Raw genomic sequence first — 15,645 nt, forward strand, 5'->3', positions numbered from 1 at the left:
TGTGTGACTGGGTCACTTTGCTATGCAGCAGAAATTGACAGAACATTGTAAATGAACTATAATAATTTTTTTTTTTTAAAAAAAGGAAAGGAAATCACATGCTCAACACAGGGCTCTGCACATAGTAAAGACTTGAAAACCACTGTTTTCCAGGAGATGGAAAAGTATAAACTCAATGCAAATGTGTGCATTCACATTTAAATATGCCAAAGAAGAGTTATGACAAACACACTATGAATTATTTAATTTATGACCTCTGTGCTTATAATTGTAGGACAAGTTTGGGGAAGACAAGGATTCCATTGACTGGGAAGTTCCTAGACTAGGGTCAAATTGGAGGTACAGCTGCCAGCTTACACCACAGCCACAGCCACATGGGATCCAAGCCTCTTCTGCAACCTCAACCATAGCTCCCAGCAACACCAGATCCTAAACCCATTGAGTAAGGCCAGGTATTGAACCCACATCCTCATGGATACTAGTCAGGTTCTTAACCTACTGAGCCACAATGGGAACTCCGAGAATACCTGTTTTCTAGAGATGCATACTGAAGCACTGAGGAGTAAATGGCATGCTGGTTCACTTATTTTAAGCAAAAAAGAAAAAAATGATGAAGATGGCAAAATGTCCACAGCTTGTAAATCTAGATATTTCCCTCCACTTTCCTGTGTATTTTTGAAAATGGAAATAATGAAAAGTAACACAGAAGATTAAATTGAGGAATGTTTCTACGATTTGAAGGTAAGAGAAGGCCTTCCTAAGAATAATCCCAAGAGCTGAAATCATCAAGGAAAAGGCCCATACCCTGGACAACCCTAAACGTACATCTTCTAGATCATAACTAACTTTAAAGATGAACACCTGGATAAAAATATGCATAGCATTTGAGAAGAAGCATCTTAACTATATTGTTCTTATGTGTAAGAGGTCTTTGTAAACACCTAAAGAGAAAACAGCAAAGGATACAGACAGACAAGTCACAAAAAAGATAAATGGCAATTAACCATATGAAAATGTGCTCAGTTTTACTAGTAATCAAAAAAATTAGAGTGAAAATATGAACATTTTATACCTATCAGATTCACAAATGTTAAAAAAGAATATAAACTGGTAGGAAACAGGCACTATTAGTCACAGCTCTCCATTACTGATAAGAAATGTAAACTGGTGCAACATTTCTGAAGGGTGATTGGTTAACATACATTAAAATGTTAAACTGCGGGAGTTCCCATCATAGCGCAGCAGAAACAAATCCGACTAGGAACCATGAGGTTGCGGGTTTGATCCCTGGCCTCACTCAGTGGGTTACGGATCCAGTGTTGCCATGAGCTGTGGTGTAGGTCGCAGACACGGCTCAGATCTGGTGTTGCTGTGGCTGTGGCGTAGGCCAATGGCTATAGCTCTGATTGGACCCCTAGCCTGGGAACCTCCATATGCTGCAGCTGCAGCCCTGAAAAGGCAAAAAGACAAAAAAAAAAAAAAAAAAAAAAAAAAAAAAAAAAGGTTAAACTGCATATATTCTTTCTCAATAATTCTACTTTTAAGAATTTTTTCATTTTTTAAAAATTTTATTGAAGTATGGTTGATGTATAATGCTGTGTTAATTTCTGCTGTACAGCAAATTGACTCAGTTTTATATACATAATATTATTTTCATGTTCTTTTCTGTTATGGATTATCACAGGATTTGAATATAGTTCCCTGTGCTATATAGTAGAACCTTATTATTTATCCAGACTATCTATAATAGTTTGCATCTGCTAATCCCAAACTCCCAATCCAACCCTTTTCCCACCACCACCCCCTGGGCAAGCATAAGTCTGTTCCCAATGTCTGTGCTTCTGTTTTGTAGTATTTTAAATTCCACATGTAAGTGATATCATATGGTATTTGTCTTTCTGTTTGACTTATTTCACTTTAGTATGAGAACATCTAGGTCCATCCATGTTGCTGCAAATGGCATTTCATTCTTTTTTATGGCTGAGTAATATTCTAAGAATTTACTTTTCAGACAGCTGAGAATCTGAGCAATGAGTAATATTTGGTTTACTGCCACAATAATTATAAAAGGAAAAAAATCAGAAATAAGCTAAATGTTAACAAGATATTGTCTTAATAATTTAGGCTATAACATGAGGCCATGTTGTACAGCCTTCAAATAAATACTATAAACAGATATCTTACTGCTTATAAGACAGTGATAAATGGGAACATGCCATATGTATAACTAAAGAACCATTTTGGTTTTTAAAAGGTTTTGCATATGGCCAAAATTCTGGAATGTCCATTAATAATGGTTATCACTTGAAACAGTGATAATCTTTTTATTTCATATTTATCAGCTTTACCTGTACTTTTTTGTTTTTAGGCACAGATTATACTAAAGAAAAACTCTATCAGTCATCTTGGTCTCCTATTTTCCACTTTCAGTCAAGCAACTCAGAGGTTTTTAAGGAAGCATGAAAGATGAGGTAGGAGTTCCCACTGTGGCTCAGCAGTAATGAACCGACTAGTATGCATGAGAAGACAGGTTCAATCCCTGGCCTCACTCAGTGGGTTAAGGATACAGTGTTGCCATGAGCTGCAGCGTGTAAGCTGCAGACATGGCTCAGATCCCGCACTGCTGTGGCTGTGGCTGTGGCTGGCAGCTATAGTTCAGATTCGACCCCTAGCCTGGGAACTTCCACATGCTGCATGTGCGGCCTTAAAAGGCAACAACAACAAAAAAGAAAGATGAGGTAGGCATGGAAGGAGGTAAATGAAACGATGTGTGGGTGTATGCACGTGTATGTGTGTCTCTGTGAGTTCTTGGGGCCTATGCGGCTGTGGTGGAGGAGCACACATGCTTTTTCCCACAGGCTTTTGGCCCCCACTGCCTCCTGTACCCTGAGGTGTCAGCCTGTCTTCCCACACTCTGGTGGAAGTGTTGAGTTGTTTGTCCACCTACGAGAGTGCAGACTGCTAATGTGCAGGGCTTGAGCCTTACACATCTTTGTCCTTCCAGCATTTGGCCCACAGTGAGCTCTTAATGATATCTAAGAAGCAGAGAACCTGTGGGCCCCAGAGCACAAGAGAAGGAAGCAACCAGGGGAGAGAAAACAAGGATCTAAGTTTTCTCCAGAGTCAGGACTAAAAGTAGCCTCAGTGGAACCCTAGAGATGCACAATGTGGGTGCCTAGAATGGGAAAGCTGGCCAGCATTCAGCCTAAAATAAACAGCTCAGAGCTCCAGGCTCGTGTTTGAATTTTGGCTTTGCCACTTCATAACTTTGAGATTATAGGCAACTTAATTTCCCTAAGCTCATTTGTCACATTGAGAAAAGAATAGGACTTACCTCCTGAGATTCTTATGAAGTTTTAATTAAGAAAACTTCTGGAAGTTGTTTAGCACAATGTTGACAAATCATAAGCTCTCAATAAATGTTAGCTCTGAATAACCCTATTTGGCTGTAGGGCCGGCTCTCTGGTCTCTGAGTAGAGTGGATGGCATGCAGCGTGTAAGGTGTTCCAATACCCAGGAATCATATAATGAAACTGAGAGGGTCAAGGGAGGCCATGTAACCAATGTGTTCTCTCTGGCTTCTAGGCTGGTATTCAGAGAAGGGATAAAAGCAGTGCTATTTTTTTTAAGCTGGAGAATTAATCATTATCAGCGGGTGCCAGCCCAGATACAGGGTGTGATGTGGACAAGCAGAGCGAGCTCATGTGATGGAACTAAGGAATGTGCTCGCTCCCAGGCATTGCATGGAAAACCCATCAGGACAATTTCAGATAATGAAGCCGTTGAAAAATCCTGAGACTTCTAAAACTCCACCAATCGGTCAATCGGTTTGGTCTTTTTTTTTTTTTTTTTTCCTTCCAAATTTTACTATTCTTAATTTAACTTTTAACACATCTCTGTCTAAAAGACTAACTCACAACGTCTCCTCCTGAAATGATTAACCTGGAAAAACCTCAACCTGGGCAGTTATATTACTGGCTATTTTTATGTGGTTCCAAGAGCAATGTTTTCCATAGCAAGCCTCAGTGGCTGGGCCAACACTACAGAAACACACACACACACACACACACACACACACACACACACACAGAGTGCTGCATTTCTGCTATCTTTAGCCAATAAGGTAGGAAAAATAAAAGACCTTTCATATTTTGGTCAACACATTCCTCCCAGGGTCGAGTCTAGTTCCTGGTTTTGACCTGATGTCTTGCTTAGAAACCAGCAAGATATTATTTAATGGTCTTTGGCCACTCAAGTTTGGTCAGCTCCTAAGGGTCCTCACATTCCCACAGGAAAGGGCTTAAGCCCTGTGTTACTTACTGGTAGAGATTTTTCACAGACTGTTCAGTGCTAGTCAAGCTGAAATACTGTTCCTCTCTCTTCAGGTCATCGACCTCCCCTCGGCTGAAGCCCACCCGGGCTGGAAGTTCGAGCTGGACATTGTAAGATTCTTTGGGGCGGGTTCCAAAGAACTGAAGGCCATTGGCAGGATAAAGAAAGAGGGCGTAGGTATCAGACTCATCAGATGCCAGAACTGCCTGGAAAGTATTCAGCTGCGGAAAAAAAAAAAGGAAGAAGAAGAAGGAAATATTCTTAATCTAACAAACAAATCCAAAATGATGCAAGCAAAGCATCATGAAATGCAAAGGGCTGTCCCCCTGCCTGGATTTCTCTAAATTGTTTTTATACATAATATTCTTTTAAATTTCCTCTCCAAGTACTAAATGACATTTTATAAGCTATATGATTATAATCATGTTTTATGGATGTAGATTAATAGCTGAAATCTGCATAGGTAAAAAAAGGTTAAAGAAATTTTTTTAAGGTTTCAAACTTCTTTCATCCAAACTTTTTTCAGAGCTGAGAGCAAGCAGCAAAATTAACTTGTACATTCCCACAGCTACTGCCCTGGACATTCATCTAGATCATTCCTTCCTTCCTTCATACACTTATTTATTGAATGACCATCATGGGCAGGGATGGTGTGAGGCACTGGCCCATCAAAAGGCCTCCTTATTATTCTCACAGTCTCACTTTTTATTCTCTTCATCTACCTTTTCACACCAGCACCAGAGTTACCCCACCCTCATTTCTCAGATGAGGAAACAAAGACATAGAGGCTAACAGACAGAGGATAAGGTCAAGTAGCTAGTATGCAAGGGCAGGCTGGCCAGCTCCAGAGTCCCTGCCCTGCACCCCTGCACAACTGGGCCATCCTAACCACTCCTCCACCTGGTATCACAGAGGATTTGTAAGCTGCCTCAAACTCTCTTCCCAGGCTCAGATCCACTGCATCTTCATCAGATTATTTGAGATTGCCCATCTGCCCCATGTACTTGGACGCCTCTGCACAACTGCTTATGCTTCCCTGTGCCTAGAAACCCTCCTGACCTTCTAAGGCAGCTTCTCTGAGGGGTTTTACGATACCCGGTAGATTTATCCCTGTTCTCTGACCTTTCATAACATCTTTGAGAGTGTTTCTAGAGAGCGTGCATCTTGGATTGCCTGGTCTCTGCTTATGTGTTTGTAAACTCCATTCATTAATTCATTTGTACATTAATTCCAGCAGCCAGAGCCCTACTAAACACTGGACATTAAGTCTGGTGCAAAGGAGCAAAGGATGGGAGGCTCTGCCTAGGATAGTCTCACAGCTTAGGAGAGGAAAACAGCCATGGCTGGAATTCTAGGAGAGTTGCTGGAGAAGGTAGCAGAGGCCAGAGAGGAGGGTGTGGGCCTGAGACCTCAGGGTTGGGGTGGGAGGCGTCGCAGAGGCTGCCGTGAATGTTGATAAACACTGTAGGAGCCAACGAAGACCAGACAGAGCAGCCAGGAGCCTGAAATAGCCACAAACTCAACACCCATGTCCTTATAGAATCACTCCTTAAAGTTCAATTTACTCCCCTATTTTCAACAAGATACTTTTTTGCCTTTTCCTGCATCCAGCTATCTCCCTCAACCCAAAGGGTCAGTTAATGGTGCTTGATTATCTTTATCTTTTTATTTTTTTCTTCTTTGGTTGTTAGAGGGAAATTTTTATTTTATTTTATTTTTCTCGGAGTATAGGTGACTTACAATGTTGTATTAGTTTCAGGTGTACAGCAAAGTGGCTATGATATGTATAAATAAATCCCTTTTTTCCCATATAGGTTATTACATACTATTGAGTAGATTTTCCTGTGATACACAGTAGATTCTTGTTAATAACTGATTTCATACAGTAAATTATACAGTAAATGCCTACATGCTATTCCCACCCTTAAAAAGAAGGCCTCTGGAAACACCTCCCTACTAAAGCCCACTCCTTTTACAATTCAGCAGGGAACAGGGGAGGTATTTATAAATACCACTACTTCCTAAATAATGTGGCTTAAAACCTTATTTACTGCTAAGTAGTATTGTTTCCCCATTTTGCTAGACAGACAAAATTAGGCAGAGAGAAGTACATCACATTTTACTAAATAAAACAGCAAACAAGAGGCCTGAACCTGCATTCTATTCTGTCCTGGGTCCTTCCTACATGGTACTCAAGCTCTTTCTAAAGTTAATTCTACTTTTCCATGTTTCATTTCAAAGTGTAGCTTGGAGGATTTGCTTACAGGACAAAGAAACTCAGGTGTTAAAATGCTTTTCCAGGAGTTCCCGTCACGGCGCAGCGGAAATGAATCCGACTAGGAACCATGAGGTTGCAGGTTTGATCCCTGGCCTCACTCAGTGGGTTAAGGATCCGGCGTTGCTGTGAGCTGTGGTGTAGGTTGCAGAGAAGGCTCGGGTCCCGAGTTGCTATGGCTGTGGCATGGGCCGGCGGCTGTAGCTCTGATTAAACCCCTAGCCTGGTGTGGCCCTCAGGTGCAGCCCTGGAAAAGACAAAAAGCCAAAAAAAAAAAAAAATGCATTTCCACAAAAAAACCAAAATGCTATCCATCCTCTCTTAGTTCTCCAACAGAGAAAAGGTCACTTTGCTTGGCTTGGCTTTTTGTGTTTCCTTCTTTTTTTTTGAGCTCAGAAACTTAAAGACAGGGGGCCTAGTATATTTGCTATTGTTGTCGTTGTTGATTGTTTCATCCGGAAAGCTTGACTTCTCCAAAAACAAAAGGCAAGGGATGTTTTCTAGAATTTCTGAAAGCTCGGAAGCTATAACTTCTGCCAAATGTAAACAAAGGCTGTTCTGTATCATGTCTGTACAGAATACATACTACACCATCAATGAGTTGTGACTCAATAGCTTCAGAGTTTTACTTCAGTTGGAATAAAGTTCAATTAAGGAAAGAAAGGTACCCAAGGAAGGAGAAAGACTGTTTTAAACACTAAGCTCTTAAAGCTCCTGGTATTGACTGCCCACAATAAACGTCAGATAGGAGGAATCCTGGTTTTAAGTCTAGAGAAATTCTATAAGATAAGGAAGTCCCATAGATGGTGAAGGAATTGAAAGGGATTGGGCGGGGAGTAAACAGCTGCGAAGGGGAGAGGCTGGCTTTTTACTGGGGGTCTGGGTATTTAGCACTTTATTTTATTCATTCTTTCGGCCAGTCAATAAATTCATTTCAATGAAAATTTATTCAGTGTCTTTCATATGCCATCCCTGAAACAAGCCCTTATTACAGGTGGCAAGTGGTTATTGAATCTACTTGTCTCCGCTGAAATAGGCAAATAGAAGAATTTTAAATAGATCCCAGATGGGGGCCAAAAAAGTTTGTCTGTTTACAAACCACCTGCCCGCTCAATGACCACTTTTAAAGCTCTCTCTTGGTTCCACAACTTTCTACATCTAACCTCTAAAAAGCCCACTGCATGACGTCCTGCAGGCCTCCTCCCCCCAGCGCACTCCTTGACTGGCTTCCAGACCAGAAAGGTCTTCGCCTTCCTAGAGAAAAGCCTTCGCGAGAAACCCCACATGCTCCAGCCCTGAAGGGAAAGCCTCAGATGAGCTGCCAAGCCCCACAAAAGGGTCACCAGTTCCCAACTCCCCCAGGATCCTGGGGCCACCATGGGAAGACATGCGCAGGGCCAGTGCTGAGAGCTTCAACATCTGCCATCCTGTTATCAGCGAGAAAAGCCAGAGCCCTCGGCAGAAGCCGGGCAGGGCCAGGCTCTCCCTCCCAGGTGAAGGACACCACTAATCATTGTTGCCTCAATGCTCTGCAGAGCCAGGCTGGTGGATACAAGCATGCTCTTCAACGAGTTCCTAGATTTTGCAATTATTTTACTTTTTGGCCTTTTTAGGGCCATACCTGCAGCATATGGAAGTTCTAGGCTAGATAGCTGCAGCTGCTGGCCTAGGCCACAGCCACAGCAATGTGGGATCCGAGCCGCATCTGCAACCTACACCACAGCTCATGGCAACACCGGACCTATAATCCACTGATCGAGGCCAGGGATTGAATCTGAGTCTTCATGGATACTAGTTAGGTTCTTAACCCACTGAGCCACAATGGGAACTCTCCTCCTGCACATCTTATGTTACTGCCCCACACCTGCCTTCCATTTCTCCAGCTGCAGCTCTATTGGCCTTCTCCCAGGATACACCACAGGCCAGAACAATCTCTCCTACTGACTCATTCTCAATATCCATTCTTTCAGCCCAACTTAAATCCAGACAACTCCCTGTACCACACAGATCTGTGTAGCCCAGTTCTCCATCCCCCTCATTCCTCAAACAACAACAACATAACATGTTCCCTACTCCCCCACCCCCCAAAAAACACAGCTAAAGTAAACACTAGTCCTCTTTATGTTTCCTGTTAAAAGTTCTTTGAATGTCAACACCATGACTTCTTTGCTCTCTGGAGTACCTATGACAGTTCAAGGAGTCTTAGATTGAGAGAACTGATATACACATTTGTTCATATGTTTTTAGAGGCAGTTACACCTTGACATTCCTGCAATATCAGGTACCACACATCCTGTCACACCCACCATGAATATTCATGGTGAGAAAAGGCAACAACTGAAATAGTGTTAGGTGGTAAAGATGCCATTCCTCTGATATCTTCAGGTTTCCAGGAACTCTGCAACATGAGGTTAGTAGGCCACAGTTTAAGAAGGGCCTTGTAGTACTCACAGAGTCCTTCATGCAAAGCATATTACTGTTGGCTAAAATCTATCTCCAAAGAACTATGAAAACAAGAACTCGTGTCCCCAGGGCTCTTCAAAGTATGCAGAAGAACCTTCGATGTGGGTAATTAAAGAAACATCCTCTCTCCAAACACAATCTTTATCTCTTTTCTAAGTGAAATTCTGAAACCAACTCAGCACTTGGCCATGTCTGAAGACTGATTTTAATTAGAAAAGTAAAAGAGGTGGATTCTACAACTCTCCGCCTACTTCGCCGCCCCCTCAAAAAAACAAAGCCCAGACATTGCAATTTAGAAAACCTTGTATTTAAAGAGTCCTTATGTAAAGGACGTACATCACAGTTCGCTTACAAGATAGAGAAATAAAAGAACCAGAATCTGGTCCCATCAGGCCAAAGTGGAGGAAAACAGATAGGCTGAGCATCTTTACCATTAGGGCTAAGACCACAATGGCTACTTGAAAATGTCACCTTAGTGAATTCTCGCAACAGTCTTGTGAGGTAGGTATAGCTCCCTCATTTTACAGGTTAGCAAACTAAGACTGAGACTGGAGCATTGCTTCCAAAATCACTGGACAACCTCCGTGAACCATTTCTTTCAAAGTGTGTTTGATTGTCATTATCTTCACATCTGCCCTAAAGGTTGCCCAAGAGAAACTTTATTCCCATGCTACAGATGAAATTGAGAAAAATAACAAAGTCACCTAGTCTGTATGATAATTTTCAGTTTCAAATAAGCCCTGATAAAGTTGGAATCCTAAAGCTCTAGTGTGATCTCATCACCCAGAGATTGTGTACAACTGCTCATCTCTCCCATTCATCTCACTCAGCTTAACACTGTCTTTCTTTTCTCTGCTGAAAAAGTAAGATAGATGCACCTGAATTCCTTTCAGAGCACTGGAATACTCATTTGGAAGAAAGAAGGCATCAATAGGGTCTTGGCAGATTTTGTTTTAAGTTCATTCTTCCTTTGAATGAAATATGGCTCCAAGTACTCTTCTGGTACTAACATCACATCATGACAATAAAACTCAAGCCTCATTTATTGGAAGTCTTGGGAAAGGCACAACTATCATTATGTCTATCTACATCACTTGTGCCAAGGAAATGGGTCTTGCATGAAAAGTCTGGGTAAAACAACAACAACAAAAACCTAAGAATCAAGAAAATTGTATCCTCAACCCGCCTTTGCCTTACTCAGTGCAGAATTCTGGACAATCACCCTAACAGCAAACAATAAGTCTTGCCATACTTATCTGGCAGCATTGTTGTGGGAAGGCAGCATTGTTGTGGGGAGACAGCATGATAAAATGTTATTGGAAGAATTAACAAAATAAGCTTAAAAAAAAATATATATATGTAATAATTGTCTAGGTAGTCTGTCTGTCCTTTAAGCCCTTACCTTCTCAATACAATCAAAAAGAGCTCTCAAACACCAACCAACTTCCTTCAAAAGCTGCCAGACACCAAAGAATCAAGTCCAAACTCCTATTAGAGCACAATCTGCCCCCACCCCACAGCCTTCCCAGGCTCATGTCCCACCACCCTTCCTCTTCAGTAATAAGAACCCATGTGATGCCCTAAACACAGTACACATTGTAGTAAATGGGTGACATGTCATGTGTTCTTCTTTCTTCTTTCTAATGTTCCATTCTGCTTAATACAGATTTGAAGACAATTCACAACGAAACCTTCCCAGATATGGTCTTTTAACCAGGGATGGGTAGAGTTAGTCTCTTTAAGTCAATATGTTACTACACTTATATTGAAAAATAATCAATTATTGAAAAATAATCAATGTCCATATTAAATTATGAGATCCTTGGGAGTAGAGAATGTTTCCTTTCAGAATGTGTATACCAGTCCTGAACTACTCTAAGTGTGCAAAAAAGATTTGTTGGATAAATACATCTCAACTACAAATTACTTTAAATTTATAATTTAAGTATAAATTACTTATACACACAAATGTGAATATGCCACAAATAAGATAAACGTTTAGAAAAGAAGACTAGAAGAAACATAATAAAGCATTAGCAGTGGTGACTGCTGGTTAGTAGAATTATAAATAATGTCTACCTTCTAAACTTTGTATTATAGGCATGTTAAACTCAATTTTAAATGTTTTTCAAACTTAAAAACAAAAATGAATGAATGAATGCAACATACTTACCTTATTCATCTTGCTCCAAACCCCTACCTAGCCCAATGCCCTATACAAACAGGGTGCTCAATATATTTGTTTGAACTGAATGTATTCTGTTGAACTTAATGACTGAAATGTCAAATCTATGCATTAACAAAAATTCAGTAAACTAAATCACTTATTGCCTGACCAGGAAAAAAAAGAATGGCAAAAATCAGTTCAAATGGAATTCCCCTTGTGGCTCAGTGGTAATGAATCTGACTAGTATCCATGAGGATGCAGGTTTGACCCCTGGCCTCGCTGAGTGGATTAAGGATCCAGCTATCACATGAGCTGTGGTGTAGGTCACAGACAAGGCTCGGATCTGGCATTGCTGTGGCTATGGTGTAGGCCGGCAGCTATAGCTCCAATTTGGTCCCTAGCCTGGAAACTTCCATATTCATGTGGTGCGACCCTAAAAAGACAAAAAAAAAAAAAAAAAAAAAAAATCAGTTCAAATGGTTTTTATTTCTAGATCTTCTTTGCTTAGTAGTGCCTTTAGGAAATGGTCCTCTTACAGCACACTGAACAAGAATGGTTACCATCTTGAATGACTCAGTGGGAGTGGGCAAGCTATTTAATCTCTCTGAACCTCAGGGAACATAGATGCCATCTTTCCGAAGCTAAGAATCATTTTGATAAATTAAAACAGAGATAAATTCAAAAAGTTTCAGTCCCTGGAGTATGATATTTTAGATTCAGATCTAACTTCAAAGGAGGAAGCCTTTATTTGTCCAGGAGTGAGGCAGTCACCTTTTGCCAAGCCACCCTGGCCCAGCCTGATGTCCATTTAGAGTACCTCAAATGTTGCTGCCAAGCCTAAAGACTGGTATAGTCTCAGATAGTGACTATGCAAGGAATCAAGGACAGTTTCCTGCAAAGTAGGAAGCATGTTAACCCATACCTGTAGGGCAATTTGGTAAAAGCTATCAAAACACCGTAAAAAAATGCATCTCTCTGGCCCACCAATTCCACTTCCTGGAATGTCAACTAGTGACATGGTAAAAAGATTTAGCTTTAAAAAAGTCCTTCCCAAACTTATAATAATGAAAAATTGGAAATAACCTTGCTGACCACTGGATGGAGTTTGCATATGCTAAAAACGTTGTAGGAATATATTTACATTTATTGATGTTATAGATATATTTATAAACATATTCACAATTTACTATTGAGTGAAAAAAAGTTACAAGACAGTATGTGCAGTGTGAACCCATCATTAACAGACAGTGATAAATACAGATGTGGACAGAAAAAAGCTCTGGCAGATGTGCATGAGACTTTAACAATGGTTATCTTTGAGTGGTAGGAAAATAAGTGGTTGTTCTTTTTTAAATTGCCTGTATTTTCTGATTTTTTTTCCTTCAACGAACATATAATTAGAAATAGTTCTGGTATTCTGAGGTGATTCAAAAAATAAACAATCTAACAGTAAACCCCCTTGTGTTCTAAGGGCCTTCTGCATGTGCATTGAGGCACTCATACCCCCTAAGCAGTTCTCGCAAGAGTGACCACCACTCAGAACCTCAGAAAAAGCCTGGAGAAAAGAGTCTTCTTCGCCTCCAAGCTACTTAGCCCTGGTGCCACCAAAGCATACATCAGGTTCAGCTGGCGAGCAGACTCAGGAGAAACTTCAAGCCAGTCCCTGGGTTCCAGTACAAAATTCAAACCCATCCATCAGCTTGCTCGGAGCTCAAGCATCTCTGGTCACTTACCTCTCCCGAGGGCGGGGCCCCGCGCTTGGGCTCCTCATAGGCGCCCACCCGCTCCCAGGTGGCCAGAAAGGCGTGGGTGGGGACGAAGTGCGCTGCCGAACGCGGGAAGCCAGTGCGCACATAGCGAGCAGCCAGGCTCAGAACATCTGGAGAGGTGTCCTCGCGGTACAGCACCCGGCCCCTGCCGTGACTTGTGTCGATGTCGGCCAGGAAGGGGGCGATGGCCGGGAAGTCTGTGGGGAAATCGTCGTCCACATACTGGGTCTCCCTAGGGAAGTCCTGGGTGGAGATGATGCCGTTGGTGCCCACCTAGGGGATGATGAGGGGGACAAAAAGGTGACGGTCGCGTATGTTGTAGGAAGCCCAAGGGCGGCCACCACAGGTCGGTACACCCGGCCTCCGCAAGGAGGGAAGGGAACCGCCCCGGGCATGAAGCGCCCTCTTCCCCATCGGCTGGAAACTCTTCTCCTGGTTCAGAGCGACCAGCGCAACTTCAGCCATCGTCCCACCCACCACCCCTACCCCATAAGCGCATGGCAATAGGTCCAGGAGCCCTAAAACCGGATCACCTATCTTCTCTCTTCCCGCACAACCCTGGAAAAAAAGCTCCAGGTCCGAGGAGGGAACACCCAGCTCGGCAGATGTTCACAGCTTTCTCGCTGCCCTAATTGGAAACCCTACTGGCCTCTTTAGCAGCTCCACCTGGGACGCTAATGCCGCTGCGAACAATTCTTCCTCTCTTGAAGCAAGAAACAGCGGATCCTGAAAAGCATCGATGCAAAGCCAGGTCCCACCCTAAGGACGCTCCAAGACCGACGGCCTTGCGGACTATTTCCTCCCTTCAGAAGGCAGGGGTTCGGTGAGATCCACGCTACACTGACCCCTGAGCAGAAGCTGCAAGAAATATGCCGCGTCCCTTACCAGGATGAAGCTCAACTTACATAGAGGTCGCTAAATTGGGCATCGTAGAAGCGCAGGGGAAGAGCCAGCTTCACCGCGGCTGAGCTTTCGTCGTCGCCTTCCTGCAGGAGTTGGTCCCCCAGCGACTGCCCGTAAGGGAATAGCTCGTCCGGCTGCAGCGCCACGGCTCGGGACAGCAGCAGTAGCAGCAGCAGCGGCGGCGCCCGCAGAGCTGGCCGCCTGGCCCCCCGGTACCCCCGCATGCTCGTTCGGCCCTGGGCTGCCCGGCGGCACAGCACTTCCCAGCCTGGCCTGCCAGCCCACTAGCCGAGCCGCGCCGGCCTCCAACCTGGATCACCGCGGGCGCCAGGGCGAGGCGGGACTTTAAGCCCGCCCTAGCCTGATTGGCCTCGTCCCTGAGCCTGGGACCAATTGCCGGCTCTGAGAAAGTTCGACAGCAGCCGCCACATCTGGTTCTCGTTAAAAGTTTTCTAAGGCAGCGGTCAACCGAGTGGCTGGACTGCAGAGGTGAAAGCCCCTGGCCCGTGCTTGGAACTACGCCTTCTCCTCCGCTTCCGCTCCCCAAAAGCTCAAGGGGTCACCTTCACCCCACCAGTGGAAGCCGGCCAGGGGTCCCGCCGAGACCCTCCCCCGGACCAAGTGGCCCGCACTGTCCGAAGGCAGCAGCGCTGCAGATGACCTCAGTGTGAAGGGGCACCCCGCGGCAGTGTGTACAGCTGCTAGCTGGCACGATGTGTCCCGCGCAGGCGAACAGGGCGAAGCTGGCGAGGTTTACGGTTTGAGCCCTGCCCTGGGGTCCCTGGCCGAGAAGCAAAAGTCAATGTCGCAGCCTCAGCTTCCTCGCCCGCTCCACTCAGAGACGCGATGCGGAGAAGCACGTTTGTATGGAGCCGGGAGTGGGGAGTCGGGGAGTGGGGTGGGTGGGGGGAGCGTAGCTGACTCCGAAATTCTATACCCCTCCCGAAGGCCGCCTCCAAGGAGGACTGGGCCACTGGGCCAAAATGCCTGCCAGTCCCAGTCAAGAGAGTTATTTACCTTCCCCGGGGAAAACCGCGCCCGGAGAAGCAATGAAACACGACTATGTGATGGGCTGTTTGGGGCGTGGAATGAGGCATCCGGTTTGGACACCAAGCAGAAATGGGCCACGGCGCCACGGTGGAGGGACTCTGGGTCTCTAGCCCCACTGTCTGTGGACATCTGAGCGGCCCGTGACCGCAGCCGCAGAGGTGGTAATCCGAGCTCTCTGCGGGACTGGAAACCACACAACCTCCAAACCAGATGCCACGGTGTGGGGGAACCCCATGCACCATAAACATCCTCACTGCCAAGAGCCAGAAGCCGGACTAGATTTTATTACCAATTTTATTATCAAGAGATTGAAATTTCCCAGATAGTCTGTTTTCTCACTCAGGCCCCACATAGGGTCCTAGGAAGCAAAGGTATTTAAAAGAAGGGAAAGGCAAACCCTTGGAAATGCCTTAAGGGACTCTCAAAAGACAGATTTTTTTTGTGGGTGTTTATTCTAGTTATATAAACCCTTACCAGCCCACAGGGCCAACCTCTAAAATCTTGTAAAGATCAGACTGTGAGATTCATGAAATCAACAAAAAAAGGAAAACTGGCCCAAAGCAGTTTGCTTCCTCGGACTGTGGAGACCTGCACATTTGGTGTTCCAAAAATGTATTTGTTTTTGCATATATGTTCTCATTTAGAGATATTTTCATTGTAATGAGGAGGAAATGGAAGCTCAAAAT

The 15,645-nt window shown here is 43.9% G+C and overlaps 1 protein-coding gene across 3 annotated transcripts in view; it reads right to left on the reverse strand.

The window, feature by feature from the left end:
• The window catches only part of NID2 (nidogen 2), a 73,987-nt gene extending 59,423 nt beyond the window's left edge, over positions 1-14,564 (reverse strand). For all 3 annotated transcript variants that reach the window (XM_021101930.1, XM_021101914.1, XM_021101921.1), the window contains exons 1-3: positions 13,912-14,564; positions 12,971-13,279; positions 4,321-4,553 (exon numbers count right to left, since the gene is read on the reverse strand). In XM_021101930.1, the coding sequence (XP_020957589.1) occupies positions 4,321-4,553; positions 12,971-13,279; positions 13,912-14,133 (764 nt within the window). In that variant the 5' untranslated portion in view covers positions 14,134-14,564. The remainder of the gene's footprint in view (positions 1-4,320; positions 4,554-12,970; positions 13,280-13,911) is intronic.

The sequence above is a fragment of the Sus scrofa genome, chromosome 1, assembly GCF_000003025.6.
Source record: "Sus scrofa isolate TJ Tabasco breed Duroc chromosome 1, Sscrofa11.1, whole genome shotgun sequence".
NCBI lineage: Eukaryota > Metazoa > Chordata > Mammalia > Artiodactyla > Suidae > Sus > Sus scrofa.